This window comes from Hydractinia symbiolongicarpus, chromosome 1 (assembly GCF_029227915.1).
Source record: "Hydractinia symbiolongicarpus strain clone_291-10 chromosome 1, HSymV2.1, whole genome shotgun sequence".
In the NCBI taxonomy this organism is placed as follows: Eukaryota; Metazoa; Cnidaria; class Hydrozoa; order Anthoathecata; family Hydractiniidae; genus Hydractinia; species Hydractinia symbiolongicarpus.
In genome coordinates, this window is record NC_079875.1 from 17,215,086 (window position 1) to 17,242,138 (window position 27,053).

General features: G+C 34.0%; 1 protein-coding gene across 1 annotated transcript in view; it reads left to right on the top strand.

The window, feature by feature from the left end:
- The first annotated feature begins 1,043 nt into the window (after positions 1–1,043).
- Positions 1,044–27,053, top strand: part of LOC130644062 (uncharacterized) — a 34,513-nt gene continuing 8,503 nt past the window's right edge. Inside the window, exons 1-7 of the mRNA XM_057449641.1 lie at positions 1,044–1,253; positions 1,740–1,770; positions 3,536–3,772; positions 4,244–4,396; positions 12,254–12,444; positions 13,134–13,315; positions 13,951–14,131. Of these exons, the coding sequence (XP_057305624.1) occupies positions 1,218–1,253; positions 1,740–1,770; positions 3,536–3,772; positions 4,244–4,396; positions 12,254–12,444; positions 13,134–13,315; positions 13,951–14,131 (1,011 nt within the window). The 5' untranslated portion in view covers positions 1,044–1,217. The remainder of the gene's footprint in view (positions 1,254–1,739; positions 1,771–3,535; positions 3,773–4,243; positions 4,397–12,253; positions 12,445–13,133; positions 13,316–13,950; positions 14,132–27,053) is intronic.

Genomic DNA, 27,053 nt, shown 5'->3' on the forward strand with positions numbered 1-27,053 from the left:
TCTGAAAATTATTTTGAATTTTTGTAAGGTAAAATTATTGCTATCAATCGTCGTTTAAGGCATGAATTGTAATTGTCATGTGACCGACTTTATTCGTACTAAGTGTTTTTAACTACTCAACTAAGGGAGGTTATCCAAACTCTTAAAATGTACTAATTGCAGTCACAAAAACATGACCATTTCCCCTATATTTCGGGGCCTTTGTGGACCCTGATGTGGATTCTTCAGTAAACCAGCGCTATTTGAAACAACAACTAGCGCACAGTACCTAACGTACTCATTTGAAAAGGTAGCAGTGCATCAGTTGAATCTTTTTTACCACAAAAATAACCAGAAGAGTGTAATTGTTTCAATAAATTTTTAGTGAGAGGTTATAATTACAGAGTTTTGTTATGTTTTTTGCTATAAATGCAGTATAATCAAGCCAAATCTACGCTTTTCTGTGTTATCTTCATCTACTAGCTAAAAGTAGTATACACAAGCAAGTGTTTGTAAATGGGACAACCTTCCAAAAGATTTTCTGACTTTTTTTGTTTCTATTTTTAATGTAGCAGGATTAGCTCTACCTTCGAGTGTCAATGTTACAGCAGTCTCGACAGAATTTTTAATGTTTAGGTGTGGTTAGATTACACTCGCAGCTATTTTTGATCACGATTAGTTTTAGAACTTCCAGTAAAAGCTTTTCTTTAAAGGCATTACGCCCCTAAGAACGTAACACATCTTACTGTAATAAGCGTTCACCCTGTTTTCGCTCTTTGTTAATTATTTTACTTTTAATAAAAATTGTGGTATACAAATTAATGAATGCTGGTTGACTATTTTTTTATTCATTTAAACCGATAAACTGCAAAATAAAAAATTGGTGGTGGCGTGTTAGCTAGCTGCATGAAGGTGACGTCAGGCAGGACCGGACATATTCTGTAATTTTCATAAGATTAAATTTTGATTTATTTTTTGTTGATATCGTCATTGAAAATTCAAAATATCTCTTAGCAGATTATTAATGCTTATACATGACTGCGGTGGCAACAAGTATAGTGGACTTTGCGAGATATATATTTACTAACGAAAAACGTCCGAGCAACGTATACAAGCATTAAATCCTGAATTGAATTGTAACTAAATATTAAAAGGCTAAATTCATTATTTTCAATATACATTTATCAATACGTTTTTTTTTTCACTCTCATTTCATTGGAACCTTTGAAAATGAAAACATGATGTTGCCTAAAAATATTTTGATCGTTTTAATGGTAAGACATTTTTTTTCTTTTTGTTTCTTTCTAGTTTTTGTTCTTCTTTGTCAAAAATGAAATCACTTTAGACATTGGGAACTCGCCATTAAAAAGTTACACATGTTGTGATAATTAAGAAGACAGATTTATATCGTGAAGTTGTATTTTACTTTAAAAATTTTATTTTAACTTTGTACTGTTAAAAAGGGAAATTTTATTGCAAGTTATTTCACCTTTATAATACTTTATTAATCCTATCTGTATGCTGCTCATTAAAACACTTGTCGACGTTCCAAACGTTTGTTTTTGTCCCTTCATTGTGCAGAATACAATGTAGAAGTAACAAAACAACATGCAGTCTATTAAGTTATCCAGAAAATCTTATTTTACAACTAGCGCCTGACAGGTGTTAACTGACGCGTAGTAAACGTAAGTAATAAGAAAGGTCGTTATAAGTACGGTCTGAAAAAATCATAATAAGCCTGATTCACTTTTTTTTAACAGGTAGAGGTGATCAAGAAAGTTGATGCATATCGTAAGTATATCTTATTTATGATCAAACTAACATTGGGGTGGCAAGGGAGATTACACCCTTTTATAACATCGTACTGTTAAAACCCATATTTAATATGTGTATTTTGTTTTAAAAGGATCGATATCTTTTAGAGGAAAAAAATGTTGCATCGACATCAATCACGTTCAGTAATGAATTAACTAGTCAAAAGCCCGTTGATAATCCACGGGAGTTTACCCGTCGCTATTCGCAGCTACCATTTTTGGCTCACGGACAGAAAGTTATAATATAGACTAGTCGTTAACCCGTAGAAAAATCCACGGGGTCGCCCGTCTGTAATTTACACGCTACTTTGAAACTAAAATGCACTAACGTACTTGGCGTAATATGAAACCCAACAATGTCTCACATTTTTTTTAACACAGAAAGTCACATTTCAAACGGTACAATGTTCGCTGTCTGTGAGCGGCAGTTTGTAGCAGCGAATTGGGACAGGTGAATCTATAGTATAATACCCGTATACGTCTGCCTGTCATGCAAAATGGTAACCACAGTTGCAAGACACACGAAATGCGCTAAGTAAAGGACGGACGAATCGGTGGATCTATTCATGGGCCACTGACTAGTCCCTGTGATTTTTACCAGCGGCTCAAGGCTAGGCACTACAAATAAGATAGAAAAAAATATTTATTTAATCCACTGTCGCGTCGAAATACGTTGACCAACACAGTTCTACATAAATTGTTTATGAACTGAAAACGCTACTCAGGCTACTGTCATGGATGAAATATTCGTGGGATGTTAGGTGGCTTAAACATTAAAATAGGTTTATAGAATTTCTATATTGCTACACAAAGAATTTAACTTCAGGAGGGGTGGCTGTCACCTCTCCTTCCCCTCCTATCTCCATACTTTGTTATATTCTGTTCTGAAGACATTGCTGACTTTAAATTGAAAAATAAAAATGAAAATAATGTCAAAGAAAAAGGAAAAGGCACATCTAAGCACCAGTGCCGTGAAACTTTTAAAAGGAATATAACTTGACGCAGCTGCAGTGTTGCAATAGAGGAAAAAAATGGTGGCTATCAATATCTGCTTATGTCAGCACTGTTTCTGTAAAGTCATCTAAAGACTGAAATTTTTCGAAAATACCAGTGTTTAAATCCCAAAAATAAAAAACCCATTTGTTCCCGAACAAACCTTTAACAGTCTGTTTAAAGATTCTGAAAGACAAATAAAGGTTATTTAACATATTTTCCCGCTTCTACTTATCTTACATGACAAAATTCGAAAAGTCGTCAAAAATTTTTCGGCTTTTTAAGTATAATCCCGAAAAATTTGAAATTGGGCTTTTTACTTCTGAAAACGTTATAAAATGATTCCTCTTGATCAAGTTATGTTATGGTGAAAGTTTGAAGTTCTAATCACAATTCTAACGCGGATTACATTTTCGAGTGACAGCTAAATCTAGCTCTGGCAAGCGTGGGAACTAAAAACTTGTCAGACAGGTTTTTAACAGAATATTATGAAAACTCAGTAACTATTATAGTTAAAAGCCACATAGCAAAAAAGCGTTTATTGAAAATAAAGTGCAAGGGAAGAGACGTATGCGGCAGAATGTCGGCTGAAGATTAATATGCATTATTTCACAGTTATAATGGAGCTTTTGTATCTCGAGTACCAACAGAGTATTTCTATTATTAAAATGCACCAAAGAGTTACCTTAACACAATGTTTGTAAAATATTTTGGTTGGTAATTTACCTTAAGCTTTTTTGGAATTTTAGCACAATGCGTCAAAGAGGATGGAATTCCAGTTGCTGCAAGAATTTATAGCAGAGCTGCTAGTACTATGAATAACTGTTTAAATGATTGCTATAGATACCAAATGGAACATAATAATAACTTTTACAATGGGATATCTTATCAGCCAAACGTGTGCAGATGCTTGGCTAACATGACGGATATCATACCCATAAGTCCAAATGGAACAAAAACATGCTTTTTCGGACCTCGTGTTGAAGGTAAGAGAATGTTGCTAGAAGGCACAAAATAATTAGGAGAAAAAAACGAAAAGCAGGTAAAAAAATTAAAGTTGGAAAAACTTTAAAACTTTAAATTTTGTGTCTTTTAAAAAATAGTGGTAACAAACATTTAGTTCCTTTTCTCCAGTTTTCATATGAAAATAAAACGAGAACACCATTGTAGTCAACGCGGTGAGAGGAGTCGTAAATTTACGACTACAATCTTTGTGATATAAGAGGCTTCTTAAACAACACAATAGAGCTCTTTAATATTACCACAATGATCCCCGACCTTTTATATTGCTTTTAAATTCTATTCCGTTTAGTGCTATTTTATGCATCGCTAGCATGTCTTGTAATGAACAGCATTTGATATACAGTTGCCAAAACTGCGGGCCGCAAACGAACATTTTACACAACACGCCGCTAGGCGTTGTAAAGTTAGACTAATAACATGCTTCCATTCTTTAGAGTTATCACTGACTTTACTGGAATTGCCGAAACAATATGAGATTGAAGCGGGAACAACGTTTGAGCACGTCTTTAGCATGTCATACACTAATATGTTTAATCCTTCGTTTCAAACACTCAATATAGCATCCATGCCTAACAAAAAGAGGCGGCGTAAGTATGTTAGAAAATATGTTAGAAATGAATCTAAAGTAACAACATTTTTTAAATCGATTATGTTGATATTAAAGTCAATGTTTAAATTAGTCTGGCAAAGAGTAAGCCCATATAAAACCAATTAGTAAATGTTCCATATCGCTGCTTGGTGCTTGTACTGCGCAAAGTTATAATTCCATTTGTGTAAAAAACTTGTTTTTACTCTCATCCGTTTACTTTATTGGTTTAGTGTTTTTTCTGTGTTGTTTTTTTTCTGTAGAATAAGAAAAATAACTCCTCGTCTTTTCCTGGCGTATTTAAGAATCCAAAATGGCGATTTCAAAGCGATACGTAATTTTTGAAACATATGAAGGATTTTTTTTTTGTAAGAAAGTTTCCTGTGAGTATATTCTAAGTTGCTTATTTCTTTCTGTATAAAAAGATTTATATTTTTAACATCCTTTTAAAAAAGATAAAAATAAAAAACAATAAATTAATATTAGGCCGTGGGCTATGTTCAATAAAAAGCTGTCTAGAATAATTTTCGTTGCCCATATTTGGTGACCAATATTTTTTTGGTTAAATCAGCGTTTTGGGTTGTACTGATTTATACTATCGATGTTACCAATTTCGATACCCCGCAGTTTTCGTGTAATTAAGGGTTTCAAAATGTGCTTTCGTGTGATATAGTGCATTATCGATTTTACGCGTTTCTAACTAATAATAACATTACAACAAAGCCAAAACTTTTCTTTTTAAAAAGTACGTACAACTAACTTACTTAATGCAAAAATATTTAAAAAAAATGCATTTAACAAGCGATTATTCCTTTATCGTGTGATATCGTTATGTATCGATACTCGATAACATGAAAAAGCAACATTTTGGCTGTAAATGGACAAAATTTTGTCGCCATTAGTTATTATATTCTTGCCTAAGCCTTTTATGATTGTTAGAAAGTATAATATTAAGAATGTTAAGTCTCAGAAGATCATAGCGAAGATCTTAATGCTACCCGATAAAATAAAATGAAATTAAAACGCTGCTTTCATATATTAAAAAACGTTAAAATCTATGTCCTCATCGCTCTCTGAGTTGTTATCAGATGATTCGGTGCTAGTACCATCAGCTTCAAGAGGGTTTGCGTTTTCACAGTTTTCACATAAACATAAACTGGAGCACTCAAGACCGTTTTTTCTGCAACCACAAGCATTGTTGGTGCATGATTTTTTGCATTGGCACGTTGTTGTTTGAAGTAATGCTTGTGTTGCAGGTTTTTGATCGAGCCATTTGATTACAAGCGAGCTGTTATTCAACGTCCAGCCATGTTCGGTTATGCTAATATCTGGAATGAACTGAACAGTGCGTTGTTTCCAGATAAAAGCTTGGTATATAGCTCTTAAAAGATGGTAGCGCAAGGCATCGTCTGTTGGTGGCAAAAGATCTTCGCTGTATTTTCCATGAGTGAAAAGGTACAATCTTGTACTATTGATTGTTGAAGATACTGTCTGAGAACCGTATAAACTGCAAACAAAGACAGCAGCTTTATTATAGCTCTCTTCCGTAGCATCTGCTACATCTCCGAGGGTTGAAAAAAATCTATGTAAAGTGGCTTGGTTTTCATTACGTCAAAGCATTTCTTTTTTCCTTTTCCATGAAAGGAGCTAACTGAATCGCAACCTGTGAAGGCGTGATGTTCATATGCTATTTTCGTTAGATTTACATTAGAAAAAAAGTAGAAGTTTCTTTTTTACCCAATTTAAAAGACATCAAATCATTTAAAGGAACATTAAGACTTTTTCTTTGTGATCTTTTTATCGATAACACACAAGTTTGATTGTCTGTGACATTATTTTGAATCATGATCATGTTGGTGATGTGTGTTTGCTTCCTAGTTTTCTCAGAAAAGTCAGCATTGTCTACAACAACGGTGGGAAATTTCTTGCGATCGACGTTTTCTGGTAAATCAGACGAACGCAAGCTTGCTTTTTCCGCCAATGCAGTATCATGACGTAGCAAAGAGGAGTAGGAAGTGCAATGGTCAAAACCATTTAAAATATTAATCAACTTGGAGCTACCAGTTAGTTGTATTACAGCCATCGACAAGGCCATTGATTTAGGTGTAACTGTTCTCCCATTTGTCGCGTTAGAAATCAGATCTTGTGCTAGCGACAAAATGATTCGATCGTCTTTCACGTCCTTGATGTTAATGCGTGTCTCAAAATTAGGTTCGTCACTCATATTCAGTAGCCAGGCCATGAAATTGTACAGTAATGGAGGAACAAATTCTCGAACATCTCTTTTTACGATGAACGATTCTGACGCCTTGATGATATTGCGCAAGTAAAATGCTGCATGGTAGAGATAGTTGCTCGGAATCCCTCGCGTCGCGTTATCACCCCACTCACTTTCGTCGCTGGAAGAACTCTCTGATGTTGTACCTTCACTTACTGTTAGATCTGCAGATTCTAACATGTCCCCCGCCTCATATTCTTTTAGATAGACAATGTAGCTCTTTCTGCGAAATTTTGGGCGATAGAAGACGAGTTCAGGGAAGTCTTTTTGTAACTTTAACCGCAGTCTAGAAGCTTTATAATTGAAAGTATTGCTACCCTGTCTAGCAGCAATATATCTAAATTTTCTAACCAGAGTTGTCATATTGACAATTTTTTTTTCTTCTATTAATTTCATTTTGACATAAGTTTCACAAAACATCTCATAGCAAGACTCGCACTGCGTCAAATTCTTTTGTTGATTTTTAACATAAAGCTTATAGCAGGGTTTATGATATTGTACTTCGAGCGCAACACAATCTTTTTCTCTCAGCACTGTCAAAATTCGCTCGTCTTTATTAAATTCAGCCGCAGCCTTCAACTGATTGCATGTCAGTGTCTCAGCTCGTGAATAGTTATACGAGTTCGCTTGCACTAATTTAAAAATAAATTGTTTCGAATATTATTCGATCATTCGATCGTTCGAATAATGTGCTATAAATAAATATTCTTACTTTTTCAGTTTTATAAATGATATTCTTATCACAAATAATACACTCCGAGGCTAGAACATGCTTCGATCTTTCAGAAATTTTCGTAGGCTGAGAAATTCTGCAACTTTTTCTTGCAGGAGGTACAATATCATCTTTTGTTTTTTTGAATGCATAATTCTATGGAGAAATCGAATTACAGAAAGAATACATATAAAATATAGCTATACACAATTAAAATAACTCTGCAGCTGAAATCTTTAACATCACATACCTTAGAAATTTCAAGTTTTTTGTTTTTATCTTTCGTTCGTTTTAATTTATCTATGTTGGTAAACAACTGATAACATTTTCTGTGATAAAACAGATGCGGAAATTCCTTGTTTTCTAGTTTCTTTTCTTCACTCTTAGGAAATACATCGTAAGAAGTTTGGGCAATTGCACACTCTACGCTATTTAATTTAATCCACTCTTTCCTAAATTCTATAATTCTACGCAATCCTACACTACTACAACGTACGAGGGTTTCGTTTACTACACAATCCGAATGAATAAAACAAAAGCTTTCGTTTTCCATTTCTCTTTTGCGCTCATTCAAGTTTGTTTACTTTGTAAATCGCGTAGTCACCTTTTTTTTTCAAAATTATATTTTACCAACTGAAAATAGCAGTGGGCGTAATAGATTTTCGGTCTTTCCGTATTGTAGCAGGTGGTTCTTAGATCAAAACAAACTGCTAAATAGGGCAGAGAAAGACGTGTCATTATAATTGTATTTTTTGAAAAAACTGCGGGTTTACAGAGTTGGTAACATCATTTTTTCTCGTATAGAACATTGTCTCTATGAACTTTTAGAAGAAATTATCGGTCACCAAATTTGGACAACGAAACTGAACGATATTGTTGCATAGCCCACGGCTTATATCCCATGAAAAAGTTTTATTTTTTTATGTTTGAGTTTTAACGATGTGATATTTTTAACACATTTTTGAATGCACTGTTCTAACTACAAATTTATGTAATTCATTCTTCGTGAGTCAAAGATGGTAGCTGCCAGTAGTTACCATCTTCGGTTGAACTTTTCCTTCAGCGTGGTTCACACGAGTCCTAAAGTTATTCTAATCGTATTGCGTATGATGAATTTTCATAAATTTGTTCCCGTGTGAACTTTAGTAGGTATCGGATAAACTTATGAAAAGCCGTCTTAGAATAGTGCTTGATTATTTTTTAGAAACAAAAACTTTTGAATTTAAATTTTATCTATATTATAATGCCCGTATACGTCTGTCCGTCCGTCCGTCCGTCTGTCTGTCACGCAAAATGGTAGCTTAGCTGCGCAATAGCGAGAAGCACGCAATGCGGTATAAAAAGGACGGGCAAACCCGTGGATTTTCCACGGGCTGACGACTAGTTTTAGAATAATGTGCGGATTTGTAAATTTTATAAAGGATTTTTAAAAAGATGAGTGAGTTGATTTTTAAAATTGCAAACGAAAATAAAGTGAACTTCAGCAGGTATCGGATAAACTTATGAAAAGCCGTCTTAGAATAGTGCTAGATTATTTTTTAGAAACAAAAACTTTTGATTTTAGATTTTATTTTAGAATAATGTGCGGATTTGTAAATTTTATAAGGGTTTTTTAAAAGATGAGTGAGTTGATTTTTAAAATTGCAAACGAAAATAAAGAGAAAAGATCTACAAGTAAAAATATTTTCCCAATACAAGAGAAAATGTTAGCCGAGCAAGTAAGATTTTACCCGGCAATGCACGACAAATATGACCATGGCAGTAGTTTACGACTTTTGGGCCAAGGGGCGAGAGAGAGTTTCCAAAGCAAATTTAACGAATTTTACCAAACGTTTTTCAAAAAAAAAGCAATGGTTAAGGTGAAGAGAGATAAGCAAACAAAAAACAAGCAAAGGAGTTCTACACATAATGCAACAGAACACTCGTGTAGACACCATCTTTAAAAGCGAGATAAACAAACCAACAAGGTGGGAAATTACCAAACAAGACTTCTGGGAATTTTGTAGCGCGTCCGCGAATTTCGAAATTGAATGTCTAGGAATAAAAAATTGAATTTCGAATTTTGAATCTCGGAATAAAAACATTTGTAATTTAATTATTTTTTTTAAATTATAAAATAATAAAATAAATAGAATCGCATCTGAAAAGCAAATTCCAGGATTGGCTGCATTAGCCCTGGCATTCCGATCCAAGTCACAAGGAACGAGATGTTATACAAAACGCTTGGAAAAACGTAGCTGAGAACTTAGAATTCGCTGAAAATGGTAATTTGTATACTGTATCTGTATCTGAAGGGGAAACCTTTCCAAATATAAACTCTCTTATTTATATCTCTTTTAGGCTAAGCAATTTTTTGAAAGTCTTAAAAAGAAAAACATCAAAAAGAAAAAGACTTAAAGTATCAAAAAAATCTGGGACATCATTGCAGGAAGTTAAAAAAGCCGAAAATGCTCTGGAATCATATAAATGTCCATGCTGGTTGGACGATTTCATGGCGCTCAGGGAAGGCAAATCAATTTTGAGACGTAACAGTGAAACTTTTCATTCATTGACAGTGAAAGAGAGATAGATAGTGACAACGAATTCACTCCAGAAGGCAGTGAAAATACGGAAGAAGTTGAGGATGATGATGGGTCAATTTCTCAAGAAAGAAAAATTATTAACAGCAGCATTTCTGATACAAAACTACCGTCAAAAAAGAAAGCTAAGTGCAGCAAACAAACAAGATGATGCCTTTAAAGCTGCGGAGTTGACTTCAATGAAAAATGTTAACAAGGCATTAGAACATCAACAAGTAAACAAAGATGATATGGTAGATCTGTTTTTAAAATCTCTTAGTGCAGACATCAGAGAGTTTCCTAAGTTTGATCAGTTAAAAGCTACCAATGATATCCGCCAAGAAGTTTTCAGATACAGCATTGGCCATTACGATAGGCCAAGCGTGCAACCTTTGATGAGCTCACCAATTAAGCTCACTAATTAATTCTCCCCCATTAACACCAATTAACCAAGTGGCCAACACTAATTTGGCCCATATATGAGCGAGCTGTATAATATCCCATATCACACGAGCACTGAAAGCAATAATAAGAATATGGAAACAATACTATGGAAGATTAAAAACGTTAACATTACTGACTATATTAACTACTTTTGTTGAATAAAAATATAAGAAATTTTAGAAATAACGTAAAACATCAGTTTAGTGTTTTTGTACGGTAAACCGGTGAACGTAATCCATTTGACATGGCAAACTGCCCAAGTATGAGTTTACATAATTTTTTAAATTATCGCGCATACGATTAGCATCACCCATGTAACCGCACCCGCTGATCTTTTTTTAACTTTTAAAAACAGCAACTATTATCCCCGTTTTCAACGATTGATCTCCATTGACCAGGTTTAATTCTACCATTGGCGTCTTCCGAGTCAATGAATCCTTGTGGAGAGTAAAAAGCATTGTCCGTTTGTCGTAGGTAGTTGTGTAAAGCTAAGCATGCTATGACATACTTCTCGGCTTTTTTAACGGTTGACCTAATTGGTCTGTGAAAAGTTCTCAACCTGGAACACAAGATACCAAATGCATTTTCTATCGACCTCCTTGCACGGGAATGCCGATAGCTGTAAACCTTCAAACCATCAGTAGATAATGGGCCCGGAAAAGGTCTCATAAGCCATTTTTCGTGTGGTTTACTTTTGGGCAGATTGAAAAGCTCATCATCTTCAAACATTTGACCCATCTGGGAGTGTAGCAATACGTCACTATCGTTGTTACTGCCATATTGCCCTACTTAATACGTAGTAAAGCAATAGTTAGCATCCCAAACTGCGAGCAGGGCAAGGCAAAAGAATCCTTTGTGGCGTATTCCATATATTGTAGAAACTTGTTGCAATTTTCAGCCAGTCATTATCATTTGTTGGCGGAGTTAAATAGTCTGAAAGTGCTTCGTAAATCTCGTCGCATGTTTCTGTTACGATTTGTGGCAATTTTGATTTACCAATACGAAATGAGTGCGCAATCGACTGCTGAGCATCGCAGCTTGCCAGAGATCGTAGAGTTATAACCAATTTTCTTGCACTTAAATAGATTTTCTCATGTTTGCATCTTCTTTTTTTATATGAAGACCAACTGTACTTAAAAGATCTTTAATTCTTTCTGGGGACATTTTAATATACCTTTAATAAGAATAAGACAATAAGAATGCAAGTCAATTTTAAATTACTGTTATAAGTATTCCCTGTCACCTAATTTCATTGCTTGGAACAGTTGATGATAATCTCCCAGGCGTTCTCTTTTCTCAAAGATCCTTTCACCCATTTTCTTTTCGTTTTCACAATTTGTTTTCGACTTCTTTTCGCCTTTTACGTTAACGAAAAACAAGCAACGAAAAACAACAAACTACTCCTAAACCAATATTCTCCATCTTGTTTCTAGTCTTTCAAAAATTTATGAATTCTGTTTTTCGTGTGAACGCCAGCAGGTACTTATGAAAAATGTACTCAAATACTTATGGCAAAGTTATTCGACCAGAATTTCATAACTTTAAGACCCGTGTGAACCAAGCGTTAGGGTATTAATCATGGATTTCCACGGGCTAACAATAGATACTAATTATTAGTTGAGTTAATTGTAAAACGTTTGACATTTCTTGCTTCCCGTTCCTTGCTCGCATTTTTGATATGCTCCAACAATAGCCGTCTATAACATATTGTTTGTGGGTGGAATAACCAGCAGGTGGAAATCTGCAACTTTTTTCAGCTTTCGTGCCGCTGATGGGCTTAAATTGACCCAACCTTAATTGTGTTTTGGGTATGTTTTAAAAATAGCATTACTTTTAAAGAATTTATGCTTTCGTTTTTTAATTTAGCATCAGCCATAACTGGAGTCATTACAAATTCTAAAGACGGCTATAATCTTCCGTCCCGCAGTGGTGGCTGGAATAAACGCAAAGATGATTTTGGGGTACAATACCAACTCTGGGGGCATAGAGAAATTCTTTATCTGGTAGACGAAGCAAATATCATTGGAAATCACTTGCAATATGCAACAAATTTTGAGGTAAGTTTCCTAGTATTAGCATGGGCAGCTCCTGATATCTTTGTCTAGTTCGGCAAAGATACCTTTTGTTAGAGATATTTATATATAGGTACGTTATTAACACGTTCTGATAACACACGCACATTTTCCATGGTTATACGAAAACAAGGAGCTAAATAATTATTAAATTATTTAGCTCCTTGTTTTCGTATAACCATGGAAAAAAACAACAGCAAAATCCATAAGTGAATATTAATTCACTTATGGATTTTGCTGTTGTTCTGGTGTGTGTTAAATAAAAGCATTTTAATGCAAAAAATGTTACTTGTATTTTTTTGTCCAAGACTATTTTGCACAAGATTTTGCCTCTGTCCCCAGTTACGATAACTAGAAAACAATAAAATGGGAAATAAGTATTCGATAGATTTGCATTGTTACTGTTCACAGCATCGTTTTTTGGTCCCAACCATGTAAATCTTCATCATCTCATCCCCTAAAGAAGATTTCCGATTTTTTTTAATTAAGGATATTTTTCGGAAGAAAATTTCAGATTGAAAAACTGCAAAAGAAAAAGAAGCAAAAAAAAACAATAAAGCTTAAAAGGCGTGTGGATAAACAAAAGATTTCTACTACTCTAATTCTGTTGAGTAGTACTTAACATCGACTAACCAACAGCATAATAAATACGATTTCCTATTTCTATTTTTCAGATGGGAGACTCTTCAGAAGACACTGACATACTATTTGTGGCTTTTATTGTGAAACACCGAACTGATTATGGAATATCCATTCGTCATGCTTTTATGACTCAAATGCAAGGAAACGACCAATCCCGTGCGACACTGCACCCTCTTCCTTGGTTTAATTTTAACAGAGGTCAAAAACCATTTGGGTACGTAATCAGTTATCATAATGTTTTATTTCAGCGCACCAAGGCGATGTTTCCTTTGGTTTGTATAAGGCAAACTGGGCGCACGAACATACGCAAACGCATACGTTTCAGTCAAAAGCGTCAAATTAGCCAGATCGTTATTAAAAGAGTGTGAAATAGAATTAATTTTCTTGATAATAACATCTCTTTATTTTTTCTGTGGTGGTGTTACTCTTATACCACCGGTAAAATTAATTGTAGATGGCTCTTATACCAAAGATATTTAACTGCCTATTTTTATCCCTCTAAATCTGAAGACTGACCATCGCGCCAGCCTAAGTAAGGCTCTAGGAAAAATTGATACATAGTTAATATTACTTGTATAAAATATTAGAACTAAATAATGCTACTTATGCTACCTAATTGTAGGGGGGTGGGTGGGGGGAGGGTTGAGGGTGACATTCAATGGTGATATATTTTATAAGAAATGCCACTACGTATCGATTGGAGTAAGTTGGCTGAAGGCACGGTCGAAATTCAATACATTGACGTCTCTAGAACGGAGATTACAATTACAAGGAAAAGGATGTTGCATTAGAGTGTATCTTTTGAAAGACCTTAAACCTTTACTTACGAACTGAATTTGCTGTTTTTAGATATACAGAATCTGTCTCAGACATACAAATTAGCAACGAAGGGAATGCAACGGGAACAAATTATACCTTGGAATTACTTTTTCCCTCGATTGTTAATTTGAAGGATTTGCCTGAGATATCTTTTGTGAAGGATTGTGGATCGGGTTCCATATATGTGCAAGAAAATGCATTGCGACTCACGGTATGATAATTATTTCGACTTAAATTTAAATGGTGTTTGGAAATAATAGTTTGACGTCTTATTATTCAGATGCAATTAAATTTGATTTATTGTCAAAATTAAAAATTGATTCTTGACGTGTTGTGTAGTTGACTAATGTTGAACATCATCAAGTTCACTGCATGCACTTAGTCTGTTATTTTTCTTTAATAAATTGTTACAGATTTTTTTGTGAAGTGGTTTGTTGTCGATTTAGTTCTATACTCATGGACTATTTTCGCCTACCGAATATGGCTGGCAAAAAAAGCTGCGGGACTTCTGCTTTGGCAGATGCGTTGGGCGGGCAAGGAAAAAAAGCGTGGAAGCGTGGAAAATAACTAGTCGCTGTTTCTGCAATGTCTTGTGGAACAATTAACGTAATGGCCCGAGAAGGTTTAGGAAATCAAAAAAATGGACCATTCTGACGTCAGAAAGAATTATCACACTTTGAAGTTTGTGATCTGACCAAATAACCTTTAAAGTCCTAGGTGTTAAGTTTAAAGTCCGTGGATCTAATATAAAATAGCCATAAATTATTGCTCATGGATATTATTTTCAAAATTAGGCAGTTATTCTAAACATATTGGAACACGATTGTGGAAGATAACTTGTGTTCGCCCGTCAGCATAATGAATTGTTCAGACCTAAAAAAAGCTGTGGACAACCATTCTGAATACACAAACTGAGTACGGCTACTATAAAATAGACTAGTCGGTAACCCGTTGATAAATTCACGGGTTCCCCAGTCCTTTGTATATTGTATTTCGTGTTTCCGTAACAAAAAGACAAACAGACTCACAAACAGACAGATGAAGGCTATTTTTATAGAGACTAGTCATTACCCTAGTTGTTAAGTTTGAGACTCTTATTGATCAAGTTAATAGAAACCTTGATCTCTTTTTAATTTCAGAGACAAAATTAAATGAATCTTTTCCTACTAATCAGTTTTTGATTTAAGGCTATAATGCATACCGTTTCGACAGAAATGGCAATGGGGGAGGAATGATTTTCTATGTACGAAATGATATTCCCTCAAAACTTTTAAAACCCAAATGTGAAAGTAGTGAGCTTGAAATTTTTTATATTGAATTAAATTTAAGAAGCAAAAAATGGTTAGTTGTGTGTTTATATAACCCAAAAACTAATCTTATTGCTCAAAACCTAAACCACATAAGTAAAAACATTGATTCGTTTTCCTGCAAATATGAGAACTATGTAATACTGGGTGATTTTAACGCTGAAATTAGCAACCTACATGTAAATGAATTTTTAACAACATATAAACTTAACTCTTTAATAAAAGAGCCTACATGCTTCAAAAACATAGATAACCCTACAAACATAGATCTCATCTTGACAAACCACCCAAGATCTTTTTGTCACTCCAGGGCTATTGAAACAGGCTTGTCTGATTTTCATAAATTGACAATGACTGTTTTAAAGGCCAACTTTGCTAAACGAAAACCAAAAATTATAAATTATAGAGCATATCGGAATTTCAATAATGTAAATTTCCGCCATGATATAATGGGTGCTCTAAATGATGACAAAAATCTCGATGATTTTAAAATTTTTTAAAAATTCAAAAACAATGTTTTAAGCATCTTAGATAATCATGCTCCACGAAAAAAAAGGTATGTACGTCATAATAAGGCAGCTTTTATGAGTAAAGAAATAAACAAGGCAATTATGAAGAGATCAAAACTTTTAAATAAGCATAGGAAGGATAAAACTCCAGAGAGTAAATTAGCATACAATAAACAAAGGAATTTTTGTGTTTCACTAATAAGAAAAAGTAAATACAAATTCTTCAACAACCTTAATGTTAAAAATATAACTGACAATAGGTTATTCTGGAAAACAGTAAAACCATGTTTCTCTAACAAAACAGTTACAAGTGAAAATATTACCTTAGTTGAAAATGGGACTACAATATCTCATGATAAAGATATTACTGAAATATTCAACAATAATTTTGGCAGTGTTGTTGAAAATTTAGGCATAAAGTCATCAAATATACAACCTTCAAGTAATGAAAACAGACCCAAAGATCAAATAAATTCGATAATATATAAATATAAATCTCATCCTAGTGTAGAAAAGATAAGAAAAAGCGCAAAAAGCAGCACAAAATTTTCTTTTAAACAAACTGCATTTGAAGATGTTGAAAAATACATTCGAAAACTTGATCCAAAAAAGGCGCAGCAGAAAGATGATATTCCTACTAACATCATCAAAGAAAACAGTGATATTTTTAGCCAATTCATTACTGAAAATTTTACTCAATCGTTAAAAAGTTCTGAATTTCCAACATCTTTGAAAAACGCAGATAATACTCCTACACACAAGAAAGGACTGCGCACTGAAAAGGCGAACTATAGACCTGTAAGCGTCCTATCGAACATCTCAAAAATCTATGAAAGATGCATGTATGACCAAATATACACCTTCTTCGAGCCATTATTTTCGAAACTTCAATTTGGTTTTTGCAAGGGGCACAGTTCACAACAATGCCTCATAAGTATGATTGAAAAATGGAAAAACAGTCTTGACAAAGGTGGCACATTTGGAGCGCTTTTAACTGACTTGTCTAAGGCATTTGACTGCATACCACACGAGCTATTACTAGCAAAACTTCATGCATATGGCTTTGATATGAACTCTTTGCTGTTTATAAATTCGTACCTAATTGACAGGAAACAGCGAGTACGTATAAATAACAATTATAGTATATGGACAAAAATAAAATACGGCGTACCGCAAGGATCAATTTTGGGTCCTTTGCTTTTCAATATATTTTCATGCGACCTTATCCTTTTTGTCCCATATATGGACATTGTCAACTATGCTGATGATACAACCCCATTTTCAATAGGAAAGAATATCAACGAAGTTATTGAAAAGATTGAATATGCAGCAATTATAATATTTACTTGGTTTGAAAATAACGGTATGAAAGCCAACCCAGAAAAATCACATTTTTTTACTAACAAAACTGATGTACGATTAAAAGTTTGTGATGAACTTCTACAAAATTCTCAAACTGAGAAACTGCTTGGTATAACCATAGACCACAAACTTTCTTTCGAGGAACATGTTAATCAGCTCTGTAACAAGGCAGGCCAGAAAGTTAGTGCGCTTGCAAGGTTATCTTCCTTAATGACATTAGATCAGCGAAAGCTGATTATTAATGCTTTTGTCACTAGTCATTTTTCGTACTGTCCATTAGTATGGATGTTTCACAGTCGTAAATTAAACAATGGGATAAACCATATACATGAAAGAGCACTAAGAATTATCTATCAAGACTATCAATCCTCATTTGAAGAGCTTTTATCAAAAAATGGGAGCGTTACAATTCACCAAACGAACTTACGCATCCTTGTTACTGAGCTGTATAAAGCTAAAACAAAAACAGGTCCAGAAATATTGAATGAACTTTTTATTTTTCCTGAACCAGTGTATAATTTGTGGAAGGACAAACTCAAGAGTAACAAAATATTTTCAGTGAGATATGGGATCGAAACACTGTCTAATGTTGGGTTAAAGCTTTGGAACTCTTTGCCTAACGAGTATCGGAACGCCAGTACTTTAATTGAGTTTAGAAACAAAATAAGAAACTGGATTCCAAACCATTGTCCTTGCAGAATATGCAAAACTTTTATACCTGAATTAGGTTTTCTTTAGTTTCCCCGTTTCCTTTGTCAGTTGTGGAGCGGGAACTCAGTTAAACATGTCTTGCGGTGCGACGGTTTAAGTGGGGTGGTGTCATATGAGGATATTCTAGCCTTATTATCTGGTTGCATATTATTTTCTCTCGGCCCCCTGCCTGGGAAGTTTGACTGAGTTCCTGGAACCACCACTACATAGCCTTGACATATTATTGACATATTATTTATATTATTTAAAATATTTAAAAAAAAAAATGGTATATACGGTATTCTTTATAAATTTTTCATATTTAGTTATTTATTGTTTTTAATGTTTTTAAAGTTGACTTTAATTAGCCTCAGAGCTACATTTTCTTGTAAACTTGTCAACTATAAATAAATTAATAATAATAATAATAATAATTACCCGGTGGAAAAATCCACGGGGTTGCCCGTCCTTTATATATCGCACTTCGTGTGTTTCCGTAACAGAAGGGCAAACAAATGCACGAACGGACAAACGGAATACGGCTATTATTAAAGAGACTAACCGAGAAACCCGGCGTCGAAAGGCCGGGGTAAGCTACAATTCACGATGTGCGCAGCGTGGAAAACTTTGTGGAGCGCTTAATAATAGCCGTAAATTGTGCCACACTATCAGGTGGAGCGCTTTAGTACAAATATACAGTATTTCGTAAATCAAATAAAGCGCATACACGACTGTTGTTGCGGCTGTAACATACTCTTCAATAAAAAAATTCCTCCAAAAATTGCTGAAACAAAAACAGAGTTTACAAACCGTTGTTACTCTATCATAGCAAAACAATCAGTCGATATTATTATCTTTTGCGGAATAAGTGTTCGTGAAATTAAAAAAAAATGAATCGTGACACCGAGTTGAGCTTAGTACAATTGTGTTGTACGGGCGTCTCTATAATAATAGTCGTATTCCGTTTGTGTGTTCGTGCGTCAAAAGCGACTTGTGTTAACCACGCACGAAGTACAAAATACGCAGGGGAAACCCGTCGGGCCTTCGCTGGCAAAGGGACGATTCCAGCTAAAATAAAGGTCCAATCAGGAGCGGAGTTTTATACAATTGACCAATCAGAAACTAAAGCTCTTTATACTCCTTAACAAGAATTTTTACGTTGCCCTAATGTCAGTCCGAAATTTTGCAAGCAGATCTGACCATTAGTTCTAATTGTCTGTTACTGTCACGTTCTCTAGCCATATATCAATCTTAAACAAACCAATTTTAGGATTCTGGCTTCCAACGTAGAAATGTAATTTTATGTTAGCCAACATTATTGCTTTTTGTGTCATTGCACCTCGGTTTGTGACTTGCACAGCCAAATACAGTTGGCTGCAAGATAATTCCAAAGTAATCGTTTTCATACAATATGCAATCATATGCAATTGAGTAGTTAGCTACTACTTTACTGTGATATAAACTGTAGCAAATGTCAAAAGTTTATTAATGACACATGGAGAGTACATGCGCTATGTGCCATGCTAAATGCAGTTAGCTATGTAGCTACATCTTTCATTATTTTTGTGCAAATAAAATGCCTGAGCGATAGTTTTAACTAGACGGGTAACAAAAGTCTGCTCCCTGTGTTTTTTTTTTGAAGCGAAGTTGCGTGGAATTGTTTTTGCAAGAGGTGTTATAAAAAAATAATTTTTTTAACACGACCGAGTAATGCTATGTAAATGGTATTACCGTATGCTCATGTGTTTGACACGATTCACCTGGTAAGCGCTCTGCCTGCTGTTGACGACGAGCTATTCCTGTGGTTTTTTTTTAAACCAAAGATAAAGTTTTCGGAAAATGGTATTATGCCTATAGGCCAGTGCCACACTGTTTAACTTTACTAAGTGCTCAGTCCGGTGTCACAATTAATTTCTAAACTTTCACAGAAACTTAATCTGCAAAAATAAATTATTATTAACAGATTGTTTTTGCTATGACGGGTAATAACGGTTTGTAAGCTCTGTTTTTATTTCAGTTATTGTTTGGGAAAGTTATTTTCTGAAAAATATGTTACAGTTGTAGCACTATCATGGTGTATGCGCTTCACTTAATTTACAACTATTGTTACAACATACTGTATACCTGTACTAAAGCACTCCACCTGATGGTATGGCACAGCTTACGGCTCTTATTAAACGCTTCACAGAGTGTTCAACACCGGGTGATACCTTGACTTGTGGCTTACCCCGGCATTTCGCGTCGGTGTCCCGCCTAGTATAAGAAGAATACCCTGTTAAAAAAACTTTCTAGCAAACTCTGTTTAAATAAAAACACAAGAAACAGTCCATTGCTAAGACAGGGCTGAGCGGTTAGCCCAGGTAAAGAGTGTTGCACATCCGGACAGGTGTGGTTACTGAAAAGGTTTAACAATTAATTGTCACAATGGGCTGATCCCTTAGTACATGTAAACCGTTTGGAAATACGCATAAGGCATAATAAGCTTTTACAAAAATCAGTCTGTTACTAGCATTTGGCTAACAGCTTATTACAGTTAAACAGAGTTGAACAGTCGTAATATCCTTTTGCAAAACAACATCATCGCATCTTCGGTTTAACTGAAAACACAGGGGAGAGCCTGTGGTTACCCCTCCAGCTATAACAATTGTTCAGTCATTTTATTTGCAGAAAAAGTTTTCAGGAAAATAATAAAAGATATATCTATCTAGCTAACTGCAAATAGAATAAGAATCATTGCTTAAGAATATTGTTGTAGCCAAACAACATTTTTATACTCTCACTTTTTGGCCACAGATGGGAGCTAGCTAAATGGCTACAGCTTTAACATTAAAATAAATGTTGGGTAGGATAAAAGTTCTTATGTCATATAGAACAGTAATAAGTAAGGCTCTATATGGCTAACTAGGTAGCAAAATCTTCGTCCCTAGCCAAAAATTCTAAAACTGGTGCGTTTAAGATCTTTACGTGGCTAAAAAACGTGACAATATTAAAAACAACCAGAAAAAAATATAAAAAAAATAAAAAGCTTTTAGAAGATAAAAAGCCTAAAAACCTGACCACACTTGACTACTTTCAAAATCAAAATGGCCTTCGTGCAGCCGCGGAAATCTTTGATGGTTTTTTAAGGAATAAGGCGTCGTGATTGGTACAGTACGTGTGAGCGGTCAAAACAAAGTCGGTGAAAATATATCGCATTTGGTATCGGTGCGTAATTTACAAAATTTCGTGTTCCCGTAACAGGACGCGGTTTTCAAACACAAAAACAGACGACGGCTATTATTAAATAGAGTCATTATCAGCTCGTCAAACAATCCACAAGAATTCGCCATCGTTATTTTTTCGTGTATCATTATTTCGCAAACCTGCTATGAAATTACTCTGCCGTACTCATGGTCCCTGGAAATATACACTTATAAGCACGGAAGCAGTATAAACTACACATTTTTCCTATATAGCATTGTTTATTGAAAGTACTGTTTTGTCACTTTCTCGTAAAATTCATATATTTAGCAATAATTTGTACATATTTACCCCCTCATTGAGGTTAAAAAGTTTAATGATGTCAAATTAAGCAGAATTAAAATTTAAAAAGAGGTTCAGTTAAATTTTGATGATGTCAGCAACTCATCAAAAAAAAATAGAACTTGTTTTCATGTTGCTTCTATTGTGTAGAGATTAAAGCGCTGATCGAGAAAAAGTATAAAATTATATGTTTGGGACGAACGCCTAAGAAGATATAAGGGTTTTAAATTTCTGCTAACGTCAGCAAAGACAAGTCAAAGCACAAACATTTTTTTTAAACTTTTGTTATTCTGTTGCCCTTATCGTATAGACCTTGGAATGTTGATCAAAATAATGTATAGGATGATATGTTTTCTAGGAACCCCAAAGGTGATATAAGGGTTTAAAAATTATGCTGATGTCAGCAAGGTCCATGAAAACACAAAAAAATATTAAGAAATTTATACGTTGGTTGCCTTCCTTTTATAAAAAAATGCATAGGATGATGTTCTTTTGACAAACGGTTGCACAGATATTGGGGTTTAAAGTTTTTTTGGTGACGTTATCAACCTGTCCATTGCGCAACGAAATTGGGGACCCTGGTTTGAAAAAACTACCCAAATTGGTCATAAGTGGTCCCTAGTTACCCACGCGGTTAAGAATCATTGACGTCACCACCTCGTTTCTAAGTTATTTGGCCTCAAAGTTTTAAGTGAATTGCAATGGCTTTATTAATTTATTATAGGATATTGATGTTAAAGTAGTGTTAGTGACGTCGCGCCGTAACGTCATAAAATTTAACATTTGAGACATACTTTTTCGGCGACTTCAAAGGAAATTTCGGCGACTTTAAAGGAAAATGACGATATCCACTAAAACCGTCACATACACTCCGTATTAGTCGATAAGGCCCGTGGAAAAATCCACTTAGGCAAAAGGTCATTAAAAAACTAAGTTGCTTTAGAAGCTTTGCTGACGTAAGCAATGCATATACAAAAAATTCTTAAAATCTTACACAAAATGTCAAATGTCAAATCTTACACAAAATAAAAAAAGAACAGCTTGCAAGGTGCAAAATCTAGTTGATAAAAAGTTACAACAATGACACTCACAACATCGACACTCACCACGCCAATACTCACAAAACCGACAGTAAGAACACAAACAGTCACAACACGGATAATAACAATGTCAGAAATAATGCATCTCAAATATGTACATCTTATAAGTGATTATGTTGAAAACCCTCAGTATTTTATTCTGAAATGTCAAAAAATTGGCCTGCAAGAGTTAGCACAAATCAACAAAAATAAGTTCTTTACACATTTTAAATATTGTCTTTCCCTTAAAAGCTTATACAAAAATATGAAAAAGCCATAATTAAGAAAACATTTAATGTAAATCTACAAAAATCAGTCAGTTGCATACTATTCTCTCCCACAAAATTTACACGAAATGTAAAAGTCAACCAGTTAGAAACACAAAAATTTTTCTCTTTTACTATGATGATCCGTACTGCCCTTTACCAACAATTTTGAACCTAAATGTAAAAAAATCAATAAGCAAAGAATAAACTTGAATTAAAAAAGATCATTATTTTTATTATATACATTGGATATGGTTCGTGAACAAAAGTTTACACAAAATGTAGAAAAGATTGGTTTTGGAACACATCTAAATCAACAAAAGTAATTTCATTTAGCATGTCGTATATTGCCATTACCCATCAATCTGCCACAAAAAGGTTATAAAACACATCAAAATTTAGAAAAATCAGTCATTTCAGTGCATACAGTCATCGACCCTTAAATTACAAAATCAGAAACAAAAACAATAATAAATAACTTAACACACACTTTAAATTTCTACTTTTAAATTCTATAAAATTCGTTCCACTTGTCATATTGCATGTGGTCCTCCTTGTAAAGTGCATAGGTATTGTGAAAAAAATTATAGATGAATTCCAGCATGACGTCATTTGTTTACGTTCCTTGGCTCTGGCTTTTCCTTGGCAGGAAAAAAGAGGCTAGGATTTGGTGAAGAAATGTTTTCACTGTGGATTTCTTCTAACGGGGACATTGTTGGGGTTATAAACTATTATCGAGTGTAGGTTGATGCCTTCTGACTTAATTGAATTCATTAAAAGTCATAAGAATACCTTTGTTTGAAGGAATGAACTGATAATTACTTTGCTTCACCTAGCACCCAATCTTTTTCCCTGCCACCCAAATGCCAAAGTCGATAGGCAATAACTTAATGAATGATTTTTCATGGCGGCTCAAATGCTTTGTAGATAGACATGCACTTATGAAAAAATTCCTACTTTCTAACTCATAGCAATAATATAAAGAAAAATTGGCAAGGTATTCGCTATTTAATTAACACAAAAAACAACTCAAACCAAGGCATTTCTCAACTTAATGTCATTGCTTTGATTATCAACGATCCAAAATTGAAAGCAAATCATGTGAACGACATTTTTTTGTGAATGTAGGTCCTTATTTAGATAAAAATATTCCTAAAATAAAGAACATCTTGCCTGTCAAATTCTTTAAAAATAGACAAGACAATGAATTTTTGTTATCCAACGTTACTTCACAGGAGGTACTTGATATTATTCAAGGTTTGGAAAGTAAAAGTTTAGGTCCTGCTAGTATACCTATTAACATGTTAAAATCTGTGGCTGATCTGATTATAATTCATCTTTGCAGTTTAATTAATAACTCATTTTTAACTGGTACTTTTTCTAATGCTTTGAAGGTTGCAAAAGTCATCCCTCTACATAGGGGCGGCTCCACGCAAGATCTGAATAACTTTAGACCAATATCTTTGGTATCTGTTTTTAATAAGATCATACAAAAATTAATGCATAACAGACTTTACAATTTTCTTAAATTAAATCAAATTTTGTTTAAGAACCAATTTGGATTTAAAAAGAATAATTCTACTATATTTGCTCTAATGGAAATGACGGAACACATTAGGAACTCAATTGATAATAGAAAATTTTGATGTGGTATATCTATAAAACTAAAAAAAAGCATTTGATACTGTTAATCACAAAATATTATTATCTAAACTTGAACATAATGGGTGCTTTTTTAGATTTGTTCTTCTTCTTCTTCTTCTTCTTCTTCTTCTTCTTCTTCTTCTTCTTCTTCTTCTTCTTCTTCTTCTTCTTCTTCTTCTTCTTCTTCTTCTTCTTCTTCTTCTTCTTCTTCTTCTTCTTCTTCTTCTTCTTCTTCTTCTTCTTCTTCTTCTTCTTCTTCTTCTTCTTCTTCTTCTTCTTCTTCTTCTTCTTCTTCTTCTTCTTCTTCTTCTTCTTCTTCTTCTTCTTCTTCTTCTTCTTCTTCTTCTTCTTCTTCTTCTTCTTCTTCTTCTTCTTCTCTTCAAAGCTCTTACTATTTGTGATTTCAAATCGACTTCAACTCTAGCCTTTATTTTCTACTTCTAACTTTACTTTACTTCTAGCTCCACTTCTCACTTCCAACTTAACTTTTCTACTTCTTCACTTGAACTTTTTTCTTTTTAAATATTCTTTTTAAATATACTCTTTTAATTTTTTTCAAGACAAAGGGACCGTTCTTTTTGTTGTTGTTTTTTTTTAGTGTCGAGGGACACCATTTTTGTAAAAAAAGCCGTTAAAATTATTTCAGCAAATCAAGTTGCTTTATTTTGATCACTTGATGTAAACAAAATAAACGTGCTAGCAAAATAGAAAATACAAAAATAACTTTTTTGGAGACTTTAAAGGAAATTTCGGCTACATCAAAGGAAAATAAGCATATCGACTTTGCCTGTTACAAACAGACACAGTCTCTGTATTATTATAAGAGATAAAATACAAATATCAAAAAAAAAAAAAAATACGGTGAGATAAAAAAAAATCCATACTTACAAAAGCAGCACCTTTAAATGAAGTTATTTGACAAAGTTTATTGTTGTCATAAAAAATGTAAATGTAAATGGGAAAGATGAAACAAAATTTACAAAATAAATTACAAATTAAGGTTTAAAACAAACAAAAAATCACTTGTTCTCTTCCTGTTATCCTTCCTATTAAAACTCGTTTTGTTAATTTCTTTGAAAAGTCGCAAAAGCAATTATCAGGGAGACGTGTCCGGGTATTATAATATAGACTAATCGTTAACCCGTGAAAATATCCACGAAGTCGCCCGTCCTTTAATATGACATTTCGTGTTTCCATAAGAGGACGCGTCTTTTGCGGACAGCCAGACAGATGACGGCTATTATTAAAGGGACTATCTGGGAGATTCGGCGACGAAACGCTGGCTAAGCTATAGGGTCTGACCTGGCGCTGAACAGTCTGTGCCACACGATCAGGTGGAGCGGATTAGTACAGTATGTCGTAAATCAAGTGAAGTGCATACACCGCTATAAGCTTTTTTTTTATAAGAATAACTTCTATAAGAATATCAGGATGAAAATTGTAGAAATATCCTAAGAATAATTCCAGGGTGAGTTTGCTTAGAATTAAATTGCTAGTGAACCAAGTAATTAGGGAAATCAAAATGAGACAAATCTTTAACCTGTTATATTTGGTTTGATTAATATCTCTGGGGAGAAAAACATAAACAAGTTGTAAATGCGTTACAGTATACTAAAAAATATGTGTGAACATCTCATTCAAAAGAAATATATTCAGCCGTCGTGAAATAGTTGATCTTGTGCATACATGGAACGGAAACTTTACTCTGAAAAAAAAGACTATATTAAGAATACTTCCCCCTCATATTTTGCCAAATCATAAGAATACTTCACCCTCAACGAAAAAAAACTATTCTTACATAAAAAAGCGTGTATAGTGAAAACAATCGGTCAATATTATTTTATTAAATTTTAACAAATAACTGTGACGCTGGACAAAGCGCTTAATATAGTTAAACGGTGTTGCACGTAAGTAAGGTGTGACATCATTTTTAAAAAAACTTCAACGTGACTTCAGTTAAAAAAAGCCTAGAAATCTGTCTGTCTTTATCCTGTACAGTTAAAATCTTTTAAAATAATGCGAAGAGTGCGTCTGTGTACCTGCAACTGGCAAAGTGGATGTGTTCATTTTACTTTGATGTAGCCACAAAAGGTATGTCTGAAATGTTAACTTTTCTGTCGTTACGTCGCGACGTCAATAACACAATTTTACCGTCAATATCCCATTAAATTAATGAAGCCATTACAGTGCACCTAAGAATTTAGGACCTAGGACCAATTTGGGTAAGTTTTCCAAACCTGTGTGGACGGGTTGATCAAAAAACCTTAAAACCTTAATATCTCTGCAACCCTTTGTCAAAAGTACATAATCCTATACGTTTTTTTGATCAGCGTTTCAAGATCTATACGATGAAGACAACAGTTATAAAAATTTGCCAAAAAATTTTTTTGACGGGCCATTGCTGACGCCAGCAAAATCTTTAAACCTTTATATCTCATTACTGTACATCCGACGCACATGATCATATACATATTCTTGATTAGCAGTTTAAGCTCTACACAATAGAGCCAATGTGTAAGGATCTAATTTTATTTTGTAGTGAATGGGTTGCTGATGTTATCAAAATCCAAATGACACTTCTTTTTATCGTTTTTTTTTTTTTTTTACTTATCAATTTTATGTAGCCAAAATGTATTTTGCTACTTTCATTTTTTAGCCAGAAGTAGCTAAAGAGCTAACTACACACAACTTCAACATAAAAATAAATAATATTGGCTAGAATAAATAGCGTTATACTAAACTGAATAGTAATTA